We start from the raw sequence: 19708 nt of genomic DNA on the forward strand, positions 1-19708 counted from the left end.
AACGTTGAAAAAAATTGAGGTTGACACTAACCTCTATTTTGAGAAATGTACGCAGAGTAACAAAAAATAACACACAAATTGTGAGTGTAAGACGTATCTTGTCACGCACACTAAAGTTATAATTCAGGCTTGTTTTCCTCGGTTGTCCTGCAGCAAGTGACTCTATTAAACAAAATTATCTTAGATTTGACATTATAAGTTCAAAATATATTATTGATTTGTTTTTTTCACTTAACGCTTCAAACATATCTGTTGGCTACGAATTTGATCGGCTCCTGGCCAGTACATCGGTAGTACGTTAGTCTTTTGAAAATTTTCAAAATTTCATTGAATTTATTGGTAGTTCAACATAATCTTCGTAAGATTTACGATTGAGTTAAAGACTGCGGAGTCAAACGAGCCAATGTGTCACCTTGCAACAAGTGATCACCGCTGATGTGTACTCTCTTCAACCATATAGTATATAGGTGTATACGCTTTAACCATAGCCACTATATATATATATCTACGACGTCCTGATTATTATTAGTCGGTGTGTGGAAGGAATTAATTATAGTTCAAGATTCGAATATTAAGCAAACCCCGACTATCTGTTTTAATGGATCAAAACTGTTAATATTAAACTTCTGTCAAAACTGTAATAATAATGGAAGTAGAATTTGATTTTACACAGACTAATGTAGGGTGCATTAGTCTATCACTGTGTTCCTAAAGATTTTTATGAACGTTTATTTCAAAAGAATAGTTATGATGAGACAAAATAGTCCAAGAACGATTGCATATTCTATAGGGGAACCTGTTGTACCTAGGACAGTTTTTCAGGCATATTTTTTTTTATTTTAATTTGACGAGCCTGTTTTTTGATTTGTGATTTGTACTCAAACCATTATTGCAAAATTTTATAGGTCAATAATTTGAGTATGCACCACAAAAACATCAAAAATGTATATTCCATACTTACATGTGTTTTAATAATAAAAACGAAAAAAAGGATTTATGGCCAAGGTGCAACATACCTTTTGTACCTATGAAAGTACTATGGTGTATCTAGGACGCATCAACGAATTTGGGGTAATTTATGGAAATTATAACTTGATAGGCCCAAAAACTCACTTGTATAGTGGTAGCATATGTTACTGGTATGTAGATATAACTTCTAAATGTACCTGGGCCACTGACCAAGGTACAACTGATGGACAGTGACCGAGGTACAACACTACTCAAACCTTAACAAAATTTGAAATAATTGGAGGTTAATAATTTCGTAACTTAAGTATTGTTTTAATACTAGTTAGAGAACCAATGGCATATAAGAGTTCAGTGACTATTATAAAACTTTTAAAACTACATTGAATAGTCAGTAGTGACGTCAAAATACACCAGACAATAGAATTTAACATCGCAGGAATTTTCGAAACCTGCCTAATTGCCTAGGTACACATAGTGCCAAGGGTCAACAGGTTCCCCTACGCTTGATACTAATTATACATTTTTCTAAACGAATAACTTCTCTAATTGGCAAACGACAACTGACAAATGACAACTCAAAGATTAATTGGATATTTGAAGTACACTACCTTTTCAGAGCCTCTACAGATTGCAAAAACGGAACTGTCAACACAAATAGAGGAAATCATATGCATAGGTAGGTATACTGGGCAAGGAAATTTGGGTGGAATGAATTTTAAATGACTGGGTTGAAATATATTAAATTATTTTATTAAATTATTACATAACTTAGAAAAAATATTTATTAAATAAATATTGACAATTGATGTGAAGTCATTTATTAATAACGACGGAATTAGCCAAATATGTTACCACATCATTCAGGGATTGGATACGGCTTCCAATTGGCCATGGTTCAAACAATCCACGCCAAAAGAGAAAATATAAAAATAATCGCAACATTGATTTTCTTTCACCGTTTTCTTCTTCTACTGTCTCGTTTACTCAAGGTCGAGACAATAGCAGAAAATTAAGGCACGATTTGTAAATTGAAATAATTATCTCTTTTGGCGTGGCTTGTAAAAGGTTCATCGAGGTGAGGGACACTTCATGCTTCAACCTCCTCCTCTTTTACCTTCTGATCTCCTGGCTTTCCCTTGGACCAGTCGGGTTTTTTCTGAAAGAATTTTAAGATTAATCTGATTATATATTTAATATATTCTAGTTCTAAGCTATGTACATCAATAATGCACCTGCGCCATAAAAAAGGAATAAATAGATGAATCTGCAATTTCGGTATCATTTTAAACTTTAATGCTGCTGATAAACTTAATACAAATATGGTAATAGATTTATCAAAATCAAACAGTTTGGAGTAATCAAAAAATTATGGCAAAATCTTCCACACTAGAAAAGAAGTAGTGAGATTTATTACAGTTTCCTGCCCTTCAAAAGTATAGTTACATTCATTAGTGTCACTATACATTTAATTGTATTATTTTATAATTATTACTTATTATAGTTTAATAAGTTTTAAAATCTTGATTAAAAGCTTTTGTCATGACTACTTTCATTAACATAAAAAGATTAATCTAGTTTCCAATATTTAAATATAATTTTGTAGTAATATAAACACGAGTTATCTTTACATATTATGTATATGCTGTACCTAGTTGCAGATGCACAATGTCTATGGAAACAAATGAGTTCCGCGAGCGAACTTCAACCATTTGCGAAGAGCTCATCAATTCACGTCCGCAATGTAACTAACGACCTGTACCCCACCTGTACAAACCCTTCTATATTCATTCTGAAATAGTTTTGGCTTGATTAATAAACCACGGAGTGTCATGAATTGTTTCCCTTCATATTCTCCTAACATTATTGAACATTGCTATTAGCAATATAGTTTAATTACTTTTGATTGAACCGTATCGCTAATTATGATTGACAAGTCCGACATCTATAACTACTTCATTGCAAATAGATAAATTCATCCTTTTTTTTTATAACTAACACTGTTACTACTAAATTGAATATTATACTATTAAAATCTTTGAAATGTTTGTTTCTTTTCATTGTTACTTCAATTCTTTCATTTCTGTTACGGAGTATATGATAAACAAGAAAAACTCATTTGTTTCCATCATATTCTAGAAACCATATTCATGTGTGCTTGGAGAAGCTTTGTGCCAGGAGTAATAGGAAATATACATTGCAGAATGATAAACATTTACAATACATATAGATAAATCCTATCCTATTGTAGTGATAGACCTAAATTCATGTTTAAGACAATCTACTAAAACAAATTCTAAAAGCGAAATAAACCATTAAATTTCAATCGTATCTATCCACGGATTTTTTTTATGCTAACATCTAAGCCGCACTATTAAAAACATAATTGTGTTTTACGTTATGCCTGTGCCAACTAAATTATTGCTAACATGTGCTCATAGATACTGTTTTACCTTGCTGTGTGCGGCATCCTGCGAAATATTCGATGTTTATTTAAATTACTTCAGTTGTCTAATTTATATAAGCAATAACTAATAACTAAAAATCATCTACGTAGATTTAATTTTCTAAAACACCATCATCCGATAATATTCTAAAACTATTTCTCATACTAGATACTAACAGTCATGTTTTCGTACAAAATTCGTTAAAGGGAATATACCTACTCAGATGCTCAAAAAAGCAAGCAAATAAAACTGAAAGCGAATAAACTGCAGATTTGATATTTTTTCATGGAATGGGAGGACAAACGAGCGTACGGGTCACCTGGTGTTAAGTGATCACCGCCGCCCACAATCTCTTGCAACATAAGAGAAATCACAGGAGCGTTGCCGGCCTTTAAGGAAGGTGTATTACTTAATATACTTTGAAGATGTGTTGAAAAAAATCTATCAAAGTTATTTTTAAGATTCGACAAATGAAATGGAAGTGAATATATAAATCTTTTAGATGTAACTAGAAAGGAAGGATTAATTGGAATGAATTTAAATCTAGTCAAAGTCCACTAATGCCACTATTAAGGCCAATATTTCCACTAAGAGTGCATCTAATGTCACGAAGTGTGGACAATGTCCCAATGTCTATCAAAATTAAGATCCAACAGGACATACAAATCAATCTATTCTCTTTGTAGTGGTTCTTAGTAATCAATAGATAAAACAAAGTTGAAAAAAATAAATAAGACTGAGAAATTTAGGAATCAATCAGATATGTATCTTACACTTGTATTTTGCAATAGCTAGCAATTTTAGCTTCATTGTATTCATATCAACTTATTACACAAAAGATTGTCAACTACTTTTAAAGAGATTATTGAATTGAGTATTCATAATGTAATGTAATAACTCAACAATTTCACTTCCCGTTAATATTTCAATTCTCAGCCTCGAAATCACTAAGAGAAGCAGAAAAAAAAATAGTGCGAAAACACAACTTTAACTCAAAGTAAATATTTTTCAAACAGTATCAATAAATTTTCTACACACAATTTTGTAACCAGAAATCATTCTAAAAATGATTCTATTGTTGTATGGTATTCATGCCTAAATTAATCGTTCATCGATCTTTTTACCTTACTCTGCGCAGCCCCCTGTAAAACACGTGTTTTATGTAAAATCACTAATCCGAAACAATTAAGATCTGCCTAGAAACGAGTACGTAGTACGTAATAGTAGAACAAGATGCAAATGTAATGTAATGAATTTAGTATAAATATAAAGCCACCTCTCCACTATCGGCGATGATCGCTACTTGTATGATCGTCTGTCATCGGCAAGCTAATCGTTGATCGTCGTGTTAGCATCCGCACGATCGTCCGTAATCATTTATTGTGCGGCAGTCCTTCAAGATGGACGTGGAGTTTATAGCTGCTGCTACCATTCATTTATTTTCCGTAGGTACACAATATTTATGTTTAGGATTCCATATTTCTGGGTAGTTCTGATAGATTTCTATGAATTTAAATGTTTCTTCATTTTATCAACCAGTAGTCATTGTATCGTTCTCGCGCTATGTAAATAATAGGATAACAAAACAACGCCGGGTCGATGAGGTGAAGTACGTACGGCTTCGCTCATTCCAATAAATGAAAGACCGTCTGGGTACGCGCACACAACTACACGCGAATTCCCTTTAATGCGTGCCCAAAAAACCGACATAAGTCATAGATCTACGCGATCACTATAACGATTATAGACGATGATCGGCATGTAGAAGCGAACAAGTCCTCTGCACGATCGTGCTCGCGTGTAATCGCCGATTGTGAAGAGGCGCCATTAGACAGAGTATTTTGAGTTAGTCACAGTGGATAAGATAATATAACAAAAAGTTGTTTTGCAAAGGCATTTGGTGTATAGCTAGGGAATAATAAGCTTTGCGGGTGAACTCGCTTTAAATATCTCTGACAAATTATGCAAACTTGAAGCCAGTGTATTTGTTACATGGGTTATTAACATAACATGGCTTATATAAACTTTGCAAAATGCTGAAGCTATTTACGCTCTTCTCAAAACATCTCACCTCGTTGATATGGAATTGGTTTGATTCAATACTTGTAATATATAAATAAATCATTGTGATTATTATAAGATATTTATTTATTTATAATTTAAATGGTAGATATTAAAAGTAAATCATCTTATGTGTGAGGAATTATACGAATTAAAATTGAAGGTAGTTGTAAAATCACTTCTTTCCGATAGCCCAATCAGCTTTCTCAGCCTTCTTAGCCTGCAGGAATATTAGTAAATATAAAATATTGTTAATAATTATGAAATATTATTAAAAAATCAAAGATCAACTTTTTATTATTTTAATATTGTTACGAAATAAAAAAAATTTGAAGAAAACTCTATAGTTTTCTTAGATCTATATCTAGTATTATGTTTAGATCTATATCTAGTATTATGTTTTGATCAAACATAGCTTATTATTTAAAATCTATATTATCTAGTTAATTTTGTAAAAGTGATTTTGTAAACAGAAGTTGTTATTGTCTTGTTATGTAATTAAACGCGAAGTTACCTCTTTGTCTTCTTCTTCAAGGGTGAATTCCTTCTTTTTGACAACCTTCAGTTGGTTACGGAAGTTAAATTCAGCTGCCTTCTTCTGGAGCTTGGCGAATTTGTTCTCGTATTTGGAAACCTTCTTAAGCGTAGGTTTGACGCTGAGAATTAAATTTATAATATATTTTATGTATTCCAGCTAGTCGATGTTAAATTTAAATTTAAATATTTTTATTCAAAATAGGATTCAAAATCACTTATTGAACGTCAAAAACCACCCATTCAAAATAGACTGCCTTAGACCAGAGAAGAACTGTCGCAAGAAACTCAGCGGGTTTTTTTTAAATAACAATATGGATTACAATGTAATAATAATGTAACAATAAACATTTACAAGTAAAGTGCCTGAGGCGGTCCGCTTTATTCCAGTCTATGGTATCATTAAGAAAATCATTTATGTTATAATAACCTTTCCCACACAAACGTTTTTAACAATTCTTTTAAATTTTGCAACACATTTTTTTTGTACATTTTCTGGGATCATATTGAAAATCTTTATACATCGCTCAATAAAAGACTTACTAACTCGACTCGACCGAGTATATAACAATACAACAATAACATAAAAAGTTGCTGTTTCAAATTCAAATTCATATATTTTTATTCAAAATAGGATCAAAATCACTTATTCAACGTCAAAAACTACCACTCATTTGTTCCTCGTGTTGACATTATGATTGTCACAGTTTCTAGCAAATAATTTAATGTGCTTATGAACATATAGAACATTATCAAGAATATAGTGAGTAGCAACAGTCAAAATGTTTATTTCTTTCTCTTAATGATTCTTTAGGACCTAAGTTATAATAGCTCTCTTCTGCAGTTGCTGTAATTTAAATTAGATACTTTTCTAAATTCATGACTAACCCACTGTTGTCTAGCTATTATCAAAGAATATTATATATACTTTTTATAGGAAACGAAGATATCATTTTCATTATGTTGCTTATAAATATTTAATTTTTACTTACAATTTGCCTCTGAGGTCGTTGACTTGAGAGTTCAGGTCGGCGATCTAATAACACATAAAATATATTATTAATATAGAATATAAGTGTAATAAACGCTAGATATAAAAAAGCTGTTTAGATTTTGCCCTCTTTCACTCCAAATCAATCAATTTTCTATCAGTGCTGACTACAAAAAGTTTATAAATTTACATTTACAAAGATATCACATCTTTATTACTATGATAAAATAATTATGATAAAAATACAAGTGTACAATTATTAGGTTAATGTAAGATTGATAGTTTTCTAAATATCTCAACCAGATAATTTAGGATCATTACGACTTACGTCATGTATCGCAAATTTATTTCCTCTTTCGACGAATTGCTGAATCAAAAAGTCTACGTTGTATGTTTAAGCTTTTGAATTAAATTGTACATATATTATATCAAATGTTATAAATTGCTACTCATGCATCAGACGAAATTAATTAAAAGATCATGTTACGTTAGATTACAACAGAAAAAAGCTAAGATTAGAACACAGAAAAATATAAAAATAGCAGAAAAGGTGAGAGTCGAAACAAGATTAGGCAATATTATTAGCGAGCTGAAGTAAAACCTGTGTATATATCTACTGCAGAACAACCAGGTCCCATAGACCCATCACATATACCGTTTCCTGGCGCATATTCTAAATGTTTATATACATAGGACTTTGATTAACAGCTTTAACCTTTTGCTTGTTCCTTCAAATTATCGTGCATTATACGTAGCGGTATCTGGTCTCGCGCAGTACCTTTGGGTTTTATTCTAAGTGTTTGATCTCACTATAATGTGCAATACAATAATCAATATTATTAGCACCAACAATACTTTACATTCTCGATTACATCTAGAAATTCAAAATAATTATCATGTCATCCTAGTAGACAACGTAGGTTAATCACAATTGTGCTTGTCGTTAATTTGTATCTGTACTCGAGCCTGTATTATATTGTGAATTATATTTTATCTGTGCATAATAACTTCCACTCAATGATTGGTATCCAATACATTCATAACAATTTGTCATTGTTCACAGTTACCAACACGAGTCTCAAGATTTATGTAGCAAGTTGCGGTGCAAAATCGATCTGCAAACTTCGAACTTAAGATATGTTTCTTCATAATGTGTTGTGTGTGAATGACTAAAATAAAATGTCTGGAGCACTGTGGAAGGAGATAGGGGCAGGATAGTTTTGCTTTCTGGATATGGAATGGGTTTGGACTAAAGCATGGCACTTTTCTCCAATCACCTGACTTCCAAATATTCAGGCACTATGTTCTCAGTTGGACACGCAATCGCGCTATCATTAATTATGATAGTTGAGATTTGGAACAAGAAGTTTTATATATGCACTTATATGTGCCTCTTAACTACTAATCTATCGTTCCAGTCTTACTAAAAGTATATACATCATCTATTTGCTAAAAAAGAGAAAACTAAGTAATGCCACTAATCTAGTATAACCACACACGATAAAAGCGGCGATTGTTGGTAGGTACTCGATCAATGTTGTCGCTCGCATCATCCTCGGATATTATTAAAGTGCCATACTATTGGAGAATATTAATTAGGATTCTAAAGCTTTGTGTTACTAATCGGTTACTTCATGCAATGATAAAAGCATATAACAGTAAATTGTCTATTGAAACAATCCTATTAATAGGTGGTTTTATAGAAATATCCACTTACGCAATACTTCTTACAGAATTAATAATATATACTGGACAGCAAGGTACAGATGAATTGATGAATGTTATGTTTGCATGCAGCGGGTCTTCTGTACTAACAGTGACTGCTTGCTGTGTTTTACAACGATGATAGTTGCTGTTATAGTCGTTAGTGTAGTTAAACGTATAAGCTCCAAGTCAGATGAAAGCTTCGCAGCTCAGAGCGATGATCGATTTTGCATCGCGAACGAGTCCGGACGCGAAACGACAACCTATATGCACAGAAATAACGATCGACGAGTACACTACTAATCCGCGCCTCGACATTATTTACAATTCAGTAATATAGCAAACATCGTTCAACGTACAAAGCATTATATAAATATGAAACACGAACTTCCACACGCGCACGATGGTTGTATTCACAGTGGTTTTAAATTATTGGTCAATACCTCAAAATCTCTTTTCCTGACTTCATGTTCCAAATCCCACTTCTGGCCCTCACACACATATACGCGGTCATAATACTCCTTGATAATTCTCTTGATTACTTCTATAGAAAAAGGAAAGACAGATTATTTAGTCTGCAGAATGATCATTTGCATACTATGTGTGAGTGACCTGGACTTGTTTATGGAAGCGACGTGTGCATGTGTGCTGTGAGCCGTACAAGTATCAAACCGTTTCGAAACATCTAATTCAAGATCAAAATCATAGCGCGTCATATGCATTTCCACTCCTAATATGCAGTTTTACCTCCAGTTTCCTAAGTTGGAGTGCTCGTTCTAATTCCCATTTATCCCCCTCAAGATTGGATATTCTTTGCCAGTATATTTGACAAATCGTCTGCAGTTCGGCTAAAGAAAAACATAATTTGGTATTTAAGCATAGATTAATAATCTTCGCAGTTACGTGGAACTCAGTTCTGTTACGTGGAATGTGTATCTTGATTCATCTCATCTTTGGGGTCACAAGCGCAAGCGAAGCCACATGACAATAGTTGTATCTAAATAGGTAACCCATGATCTACTCGCATATTATACTCATGTTCATGTTATCTATAGCACCATGATTTTATCATACCACTGCATCTCCGATAGTTGCACTATGAAACATGTTATTATAGCGATCAAAAATTTGTTATCCACATAAGTTAAAGAAGATATATTTACTTTTAGTACCCTACCAATGAATTGACTGCAAAAACACAACAGGTACGTTTACTAGTCACATGAGTGGCAATACTACGCAAACAAGTAATTTTTATGAATATTGGAGTTGCCAAACCAAATCAGACCTCCATTGCTTTAAAAGCCACTGTCATCTCGTGGTCGTATTTCTCCTCTTCTAGCTTGGTGATACGTTGGTGATAACCGGTAATGATGCTCGTCAGAGCCGCTATAAAATTAATTAACAATTACAAGCTACCTATCTACACTATTTATATATTTACGTACATACCGTCGTACGTAATAAAACCGTCCATATTAAAGTGTTGGAAAGCAAAAGAATACAGGAAAGTTCGTTATAAAGTATGGACAGTAAAACCGGGAAGTTTAAGCAGAAGGTCATTGCAAAGATTGCACTGAGTATAATAAAAACGTATTAGGTATTAATATTAAGAAGAACTGTTGAAGATAGTGGCACAATTCGCTGTTAATATAGACGAATAGAGACAGATAGATAACACGCCACTTCGAAATGTCAAAATGTTACAAGATGGAAGATTTATAAGTGTGACGATTGCGCCTCCATTACGGCTGGGTTCGCTACCTCCATATCTTTTCGTTTAACGATGTATTCCAGATCAAACTTTTCATCTTCAAGGTTGGCGATGCGGCTGTGGTAATCTTTGCAAACCCTTGCAATAGTATCTATAATAAAGTTTACAATTGGTATATTGGCATTAATTTCACAACCAGTCTCAAAGTTTCTGTGACAAATAAAATCCAATTAGTTTTATGGTGATGAGCTCAGGATCAAAATATATTTGTGTTGTAAACTATAGCGAACTAATGAAGGGTAATACATTATAATATCCATTGATTTCAATTAAGTTATTCTTTTAAATTAGTTTACCTTCGTTTGCGTCCTCAACATTTTTGGGTCTGCCGCACCTCTCCTCAATGATGCGTCTCCTCTCAGCCGCTTTGCGTTCCTGTTCTTTCTTTAATTCTTCAGCGGCTTTCTTACGCAGCAGCAACTAATTTTGAAATGCAAATATGTCAGTCTCATCCAATCTTTACTAGTTATTTATGCAACTGTTGTGTAATAAGGGGTATTAAAACACGAATGTAGGTTTATGAGTGTTTTAATACCCAATTATCAACAGTTGCATACAAGACTTTATGTACACCCATAAAATGAAGCCTCTATAAAAGGCAGTCCCAGAAACCATTGCAACATCCAAACGAGTGTTGTAATGTTGTACTGAATTTCATTACAACACTCGTTTGGATGATGTAATGGTTTAATAACCATAAGTCCTAATGGATATTGGGTGTTTTAATGTTGGCAATAAGCTAACTGTTTTAGAATCTTTAATAGAGGATTTAAAGCATGGGTCTAGATAAAAGTCTTTATCATGCCACAAATAATACTCACCCTGAGTTTCTTCTTCCTTTCTGGTGTCATGAAACCCTTCTTGGCCTTCTTAGCCTTGGAGGCTTCCTCCATACGCTTACGCACCTCAGCACGCTTGCGGTCAATTTCGGCCTGCTTGGCCTTCTTCGCCTGAGAAGATCATATCCATGACAGAGTGTCATTACAGTTAAATTTAAAGTGTATATAAAGTATTCTTGTGTAACTAAATATTGTCATATTAGTTGTGTAGTGTAAATGTACATTTTAAGATGTGATATTTTGCGGACTGTTCATTGCACAACTTTGAATAGGATAGCTAGTAGGCAATTATTTACCTTATAATCAACGTTTATTAAGTTTATAAATGCATTCACTGTGTAAAGCATCATCTATGGGAATAATGAGAATACAATTTTTTCCTCAATTAAAGCTGCAGTTTGATTATATTATACATTTATGTTTTCCACAAATTAAATTTTATTTTGCTGACATGAAGTATTATTTTTAATATAACTTGTGTATAAGGCTAATATTGGATAAGAATAGTTAATTAATAGTGTTGTGTGTGTTGTTAAAGTTTGAGTACCAGATTTGTGATACGACGGTAGGCATTTCTAACAGCTTTTACTTGTTCTGTGGTGTTACAATAATGCATATCAATTGAAACAAGTAATATGATTGTTTGAAAAAAATCTAAATAGTATAAGAATGAGTTTGAACGAACTTATTTAATATAAAGATGTGAATCGACACTCTTGATGAACGAAAATGTATCAACACTTTATCAACGAGTATCTAAAGAAATATGAATAAAGGCTTGTTCAGTGGCGTAACAACAGGGTGGCAGGGCTGGCAAAATGCCACGAGACCCCGACCCAAGAGGGCCCCGGCCAAGAGACCGCGAGCTCGAAAATATTTTTTTACATTGCACTTGAGTATTTTATTTTATTTGAAAAGTATATTTTTATAGTTTCTGCTTAAAATTCAAAGTGAGGCAACTACAGACTGTAATACAATTTCAAGTTAATCGTTAAGCATTTCAAATAACCTAAACAAAAATATGTTGATTCGAAATGCTAGCGAAAAGATGATGAATGCATTAAGATATTATATTTTATGGATGAATGTGAAGTCTTAAATACTCATGGGGCTAGCGTGGAGACTACAGACCATTCTCTCTCGCATAAGAGGCGAGGCCTTTGGTACTTAGTGGGACATTATACAACGTGTAATTGAGTACGCTAAAAATCTCGAAGTTTATTAAAATTAAACTGAGTACAATGTGATTATTTTTACTGATAGGGCCCCATCAAAAGAATTTGCCACGGGCCCCAGATGGTATAGTTACGCCACTGGGCTTGGTATCAAATTTCTTTGGACTTTTGCAATTTAACTCATTGATTGTAACTGTTTGTGTGTGTGCAAAAGATGTTCATTTTCTTGCGTTCTTCTTTACTTTACCTCCTCGAGACGCTTTTTCTGGAAAGAAAAAAAATATATTTACAATTTGTTTTACAACAGTATCGTTATTTAGTGTTGAAGCTGGTGATTAGATAACATAACTATGTTATGTGTGTATTTAGTACTTGTCTGGCGTTTTATGTTTAGTGACCATGTAAGTGAAATTATTAACACGAAGCTTGGTAGTTGTTTACTTAGCTTATTAAAATTAAAGCATCATACATAAATAGCACATTATTTAAGAATTTTATGCAGATCGTTAAATTCATTGATTTCATTTGAAACTTACAGCATCTGCCCAAACACCTAAACTCTGTCCTGAATGATTTTAAACACTCATTATAAGAATATATATGTATCGAATGTAGTTCATATTTTTTTATTACCTATATATTCGGAAAGAGTAATTCCGGTGAGAAGAATATACAATAATCTTACTGAGGTCTCTTTATAGCATGACAAATTATTACCAATTTAATAATCACAATAATTACCAAAATGATCTTTATTAGATTAAAACGCGTGCGATTATATCTAATATTTTTCGTAAATTTTTTGGTAAAATTCCAATTATTAATTATTTTACCAGTGTACCGTAGAAAAAGCAAAATTATTAAAAATATTTTTTTCAATAACTGCTTAAAGTATGTTTCATACACTTTACGTTTAATGAATATAACAGTGTTATTTTTTTAAGAGTAAACAAAACTATTTTTTCAAAGTTATTATTTTTCTCAGTAATGTTTTGTTTTGGAGTTGTTTGATTGATTTATGTGTAAATATTGAGATGAGTGCACATTGGGCTTTCTAAAAATACTTCAAATAAGGCAATTGAAAACAAATTTTATATAATATAGAACCTTATTGTTAACTAAGTTATAAAATTGAAAATAAACTGTAGTGTTGATGAAAAAATACGTTATTTTATTTAGACATTAATAGATAGTCTCGAATTTATGTATGTATGTTACGAATGTAGGCCCGATGTGCTTTTTATATTTTTAAATATATGTTAGTTAGTTAATATATTATACCTTAGTCTCGAGGAGAGGTCAATCAATACTGTTTGTTCAAGCAGAAGACGTCCACACGTAGATGTAGCACGAACGAAGAGATAATGAAAGAAAAATAAAAAGAAAATAAGATTATTTTAAAATCAAAGTTTCTGGTCAAACAAATGATAAATAGTTTTAAAAATACTTAGATGATTTATACTTCTAGATAGCCATATACACGCCAAAAGAAATAGCGATGAACTGTTAGCCTCTATTTTCAGTAAACGCACGCACACATAAGTTATAAAAATAGCCTGTTATCATGCGTTGCCTAACATAAAGAGGCTCTATCTAGACGTTAAATTATCTAACCAAAAATCTCATTACTTAACATATTGATTTATCCAAAAATATATTTCAAAGTTGTTTAAAAGTTTATCTTTATGTTAACTATATGTATAATATGTAATAGCACATTGAGATCGTTTCACTTTATGTAATTTCTCTAGAGAGTATAGAAGAACGTGTGAACCAACAACTACATATTTTGACGTTTTGTGTCCAAAATATAGTGACCTATAAGAACATCGTAACCTATCGGCCCATTTTACCCATTATTTATTTATTTTTCACAAGTACTACACCTTTAATAAATGACGGTGTTTTTATAAAAAATAAATTAAACATGGCTTTGACACGTGTTTTGTTAAACAGTGTTTAACTATTAAACGACACCTAAAGATTGACGCGAAACAACAGAAAGATACGGACGTGTATAAGAACTTTTTTAAATCAAGTGTTCTACACTTGTTTAACTTTTTTATAATAACACCATTACTTTTTAAAGGATTTTAATCGCATGTAATTTCAAAATTAATTGTGTTATCAATTATTTGTTTTACACAAAGTTAAATTTATCACATAATTTATTTAACCGACAAAACTTTCGGTCTGGAAAGACAATAAAATTTTTGGGATAAAAAAATAATATCAATTTTTCAAATATTCACGGTGTTATTACAAAAAAAATAAACATGGCTTAAACACGTGTTTTGTTAAACAGTGATCTAACTATTACAACGCCAGTGAACCAACACTAACGACGTCTAAAATGGAGTTTATCTTTTACTTTAACAAAACGTTGTTTAGCTTGTGTTCAACTAAAACGTCGCTAAGCACAAGATAAACTGAAGCGTCCAGAAACAAATGGGACGGAACGCAATTTTTTGACAGCTGTCACCTATCTGTCATTATACAATTTAATAATCAATCCGTTAGGCACACCTTGGATAAGCTTCGATTCGTGTTTAAATATAAAAAATGTCTAAAGATTGTTGTACGCTACACAACAGAAAGACAGATTTGTAAAAGTACTTTGTTAAAACAAGTGTTCAACACATGTTTAACTTTTTTGTAATAGGACAGTCTTAAGTCAACCCTGCCTATTGAGCTAGAGATCCCGGGTTCGAATCCCGGTAGTTGCAAACATGTATATGAATAATATGGATGTTTGTTTCCGAGTCATGGTATTTATAAGTATTTATGTATATTTAAGTAAGTATATTGTATTAAATATATCATTGTCTTGTACCCATAGTAGAGGCTATACTTTGTTTGGGGCATATTATATCTTATCAACGATACGTCACTCGAACGGTTGGCACAGTTGGAAGAGCGCTCGCACGGAACGCGAGAGGTCGCGGGTTCGAGACCCGCATCATTATAAAAAAAAAAGTACACGCGTCTTTATCCTGTAAAACCCCTTATTCCATTTTCATTTTCCCAGTTATTTAGTTCTTTCTAGTATTTGGCCGAAAGATATGCAGGGACATTTTAATTTCGTGATATTTGGGGCGACATGATAAAGGTTGAACCCATTCTTAACCAAGATAGATATCATCCATATATTTGCTGTAAATACTATGTAGCAATATGAAACATTCCTATGCATCCATTTGTATGTCTTACAGAAATCGGGAATACTTTTTTAGAGAGTCAAATGTTATTATAAATTAATTATATGCAAAGAATGCATAATTATAATTTAAATAAAACACTTTTAAAGGATTAAAACGCGTGTAATTGTAACTATATTTTTACTTTGGATTTTTGCGTAAAAGTTACTTTTTTATTTTTATTTTAGTTAACCCGACATTTAAAAACGTTTCGACGTTTGAAAACGAGATGGTTAATCCTTTAAAAAGTGTTTTATTTAAATGGCAACACTCGAGTTAATCAAAGAAAATACTAATTATAATTTGTGTGATATTATGTTATTGAATTTAATTTTTAATCTTGAAATCAGGTTACGAAAAGTAATTTTTTTTATTTTTTTGTGTCAGCCGTTAAGGTTTATTTCAAGCCAAGTGTTGATTGGTGTGTCAATCATTCGATCGAGTGAATCTTTACTTGAAGCTCTGAGATATTATATTAACAGACTGCTATAGAAATATTCACTCAGAATTTCACGGCTTTTTAATTCAAAATTAGATCTTCATCTGCAGAATATGTTTAGTTACATTTCTAGAAATTGAATAATGCTTGCATTATAAAAAAATATAATATTTTTTATGTGTTTTTAGCGTGCTTGTTAATTGGGATTTTCTTGCAACCCGTTGGTTGTAAAACGAACGACACGGAAGCCAGACACTTCAACCTTTCATTGAAAGAGCTCTCCGTTTTCAAGGATTTTTTGACAGCGAGAGATGAGATGAGCAGGACGTTCAGCGTAATTGATACGCCCTGTCCATAACAATGCAGTGCCGCTCTGGATCTTGAGTAACCGAAAAATTCTTAACGATACTACAATTGCGCTCGTCACTTTGAGACATTAGATCTCATTAGCTCTCATTTGCCCAGTAATTTCACTAGCTACGGCGCCCTTCAGACCGAAACAGTAAAGTTTACACATTACTACTTCACTGCAGAAATAGGCGCCGTTGTGGTACCCATAGCATAGCCGGCATCCTGTGCAAAGGAGCCTCCCACTGGTAGTAGGAATAGTGTCGATAGTAATATATAGGTACACTCATTTGCCCAGTAATTTCAGTAGCTGCGGCGCCCTTCAGACCGAATTACAGTAATGTTTACACATTAATGCTTTAAGGCAGAAATAGGCACCGTTGTGGTGTCCATATCTAGCCGGCAACCTGTGCAAAGGAGCCTATCATTGGTAGAATAATAATAATAATAGTAGGTAATATTATCAAAATGTACAAATGAAATTTCATTTGAAGAAGAAGAGGGTGTACTTTACCTTACTTCATCATCTGCCATTGTGTATGTCTTGAATTTGGTGTTCTGAAAGAATGAATAGATTCATGAGATGGTTATTACACAGAAACCCCAGACTTTGTATAAATATCAGATAACTAGTCAAGTGCATAAAACAATTAACGAAATGGAATACAAGTTCCATTAAAAGACTATTATTTTTAATTTTGAAAGGAATATCACGATCTCTAGATTTATTAAAAAAATACTTTGCCTGTTTTAATAGGAATAATGTAGATAATTCTAAAATATTCAAAAGTTTTAATCGTAAAAGTATCACAGCGATAGAGTCATACCACTATCAAAATGTATAATAATATTCGATTGAAATAGCTTTAGTGGAATTGAGCTAAAATTTCAAAATATAATCATTGTCTCTTAATCGCAATCTCGAAGGTGAAAGTCTTTGGAGAATTGCCAACAGGGCTCGAGATGAAGATAGCTGACATTTGATACTCTATATAACAACTGCTCTAGTAAAGATTCCTTAAAATTGTTCAAACAATCCTGAAAAATAAAATAAATCCAATAGTCTAACGCACGAAAAAAATATTTGTTACTTTATTAGCTTTGGCTATTTTTTAAAATAACTGTTTCTCAGGGTTCAGCCTGAATCATATTTCGTCGAAATATTTTAATCAAAGGATTTTTTGCAAATATATTTTAAATTCTATCCGAAATTAGGTCAAATTATATTATGGAATGTGTAAGAGAATTTTCATCGCTGTTACCGAATACCGGATTCGTGCAACTTCGGGTAGAGTCGTAGCAACTCGGTTGGGACTGAAATAGTTTCAAAGCTATTTGCGCCCATCCTAATTTGGTCGCGCGCGCTCTACTTCGATTACATGTAATTCAGTCGCGGAAAGAAATGGACGTAACGGACAGATTACGTCGATTCTTTTGGATCGTATTGCAAAGCGTATTTCTAATTAACAATACATGTATTTGGTTCTGCAAAAAATTCCAATGTAAGGAGAGTTACTGAATTAATTATTTACAAAACCATTTATATAGATATATATATACTTAAGCTCACTCAAGTTATCAATATAAGTCTTTACTATGATAGCATATCTACAAAGTTCGATAGTTTTGCGTAACTGTTATATCTATATACACATATTTATTTTAACTATTAAAGAATATATTAAGAACGATTATTGTATTTTGATAATATCATTGCGAGTCTTATCAAAAGCTATATTACCGTAAGTAATAACGAGAGTAATAAGTTTATTTAAAGTTACGGTTAATGATCAAAGTCACAAGAGCCGAGCGAGCGGCTAATACGGAAGCGAGCTCCACCACATTACACTGGCATTGATAAATCACTTCACTAATACACTTTTGAACGCTTCAATTTTGTTAGTAGAACTTTGACTCACCTACGAGAAAAAGAAGATGGCCGTAAGGTGGTTCAGCCAACGTGAGCCACTAATGCTGACTGGCGCGAGGCGGGCGGTAAGGCGCGGCGAACGATGCGTAGGCGCATACCACCGCCCCCTTACCCCTCACCGCCATTTGCTCCCGACGCGCTAACTTTCCGCGCAGTCATTTTTAGAGCAGTGTCGTTTTGACACCAACACAGAAATAACTCTTGTAACTGACATCATGTAACCGAGATATCTCGTAAACATTACGCTGGCGTAGTCCAACATTCTTACAGAAACTACGGCCGAGCAACTGGGTTTTAAGCGGTAATAAAGGAATATTTACAAGTTTTTTTATGACAATAAGGGATAAGAAGAGCAGTACGTTCAGCTGATGGTAATTGATACGCCCTGCCTATTACAATGCAGTGCCGCTTCTTGCCGGATTCTTGAAAAATCCAAAAAATCTGTGTGGCAGTACAATTGCGCTCTCCTTGAGACATATGATGTAAAGCCTCGTTTGCCCAGTAAAGTCACTAACTATGGCGCCCTTCAGACCGAAACATAATAACGTTTAAAAACTACTGCATCATGGCAGAAATTGTTGTGGTACCCATAATCTAGCCGGCATCCCGTGCAAAAGAGCTTCCCACTGGTAAGTGAAATTGACAAGGCTTTGATTACGAATATTATAAGCCCTTTCTATAATAATATCCAGTAAAAATAATAGTATTTTCCTGACACTGCAAGGGGCATGTCTCTAACGGCCGTTTCCAATATACTATCTACAGATAGAGATAAATTACTACCTTATACTGTCAGTAATTAGCCGTCAATAATCAGAAGTTGTCCCAATATACCCGATAAGTCATTCTTATCGCCTTCTATTGGGACGCGTGAATTGCAATTTCCATACAAAACTTGTACCGCTTGTAAGCTATACGTCGTCCCATTGACAGAGAGCGTGTACGAATAAGGTGAGTTACCGTCGATAAGTTTTTTGGGACAGAAAAGTCAACGATAGTTACGACTTTTATCTCAAGTAAGAGATAAACTGAATATTGGGAACGGCCGTTAGTTAACTTAATGTTAAAGAAAAGAAGTTATAATAAGAAACAAATGATATCCGTAAGCAAATAGTGACGTCAGATTTTAAACGTTAAAAATCGTTTCAAATAAAACGTTACTTCACTATTATAGATAATACTTTTATAGAAATAGAAAACACAATTTTGTTGATATATCAAGGTTGAGCTATGTTGTTTTAAGAATTAATAATGTTAATAACGTGACTTTTTCGATTTTTATACGTAGGTCAAACTAAAAGTT

At 32.9% G+C, this 19708-nt stretch overlaps 1 protein-coding gene across 12 annotated transcripts; it reads right to left on the reverse strand.

The window, feature by feature from the left end:
* Nucleotides 1-1697: 1697 nt before the first annotated feature.
* Nucleotides 1698-18524, reverse strand: LOC126970596 (troponin I). Of its 12 annotated transcripts, none has more exons than XM_050816598.1 (10): nt 18395-18505; nt 16995-17033; nt 12739-12756; nt 11299-11427; nt 10774-10897; nt 9147-9247; nt 7001-7044; nt 5989-6130; nt 4538-4555; nt 1698-2125 (listed from the first exon to the last, which is right to left on the reverse strand). In XM_050816598.1, the coding sequence occupies exons 2-10, from the start codon at nt 17007-17009 to the stop codon at nt 2057-2059; spliced, it is 660 nt and encodes a 219-aa protein (XP_050672555.1). In that variant the 5' UTR covers nt 17010-17033; nt 18395-18505; the 3' UTR covers nt 1698-2056. The 12 variants fall into 12 exon arrangements, with proteins under 12 accessions (XP_050672555.1, XP_050672556.1, XP_050672554.1 ...); XM_050816599.1 differs by lacking the exon at nt 9147-9247 and adding an exon at nt 9992-10092; XM_050816597.1 differs by lacking the exon at nt 9147-9247 and adding an exon at nt 10468-10568 and having other exon boundaries at nt 18395-18504.
* Nucleotides 18525-19708: the final 1184 nt, after the last annotated feature.

The sequence above is a fragment of the Leptidea sinapis genome, chromosome 21 (genome assembly GCF_905404315.1).
Source record: "Leptidea sinapis chromosome 21, ilLepSina1.1, whole genome shotgun sequence".
NCBI classification, from domain to species: Eukaryota; Metazoa; Arthropoda; class Insecta; order Lepidoptera; family Pieridae; genus Leptidea; species Leptidea sinapis.

Bases quoted from the DNA above. Each gene is read 5' to 3' on its own strand.
- LOC126970596 (XM_050816598.1), bottom strand. The intron at 9,248-10,773 runs GTAAACTAATTT...CTTTTTCTATAG, and splicing joins TGTTGAGGACGCAAACGAAG to AAGTAATCAAGAGAATTATC. The intron at 7,045-9,146 runs GTATTGACCAAT...ATGTGTTATTAG, and splicing joins TCAGGAAAAGAGATTTTGAG to ATCGCCGACCTGAACTCTCA.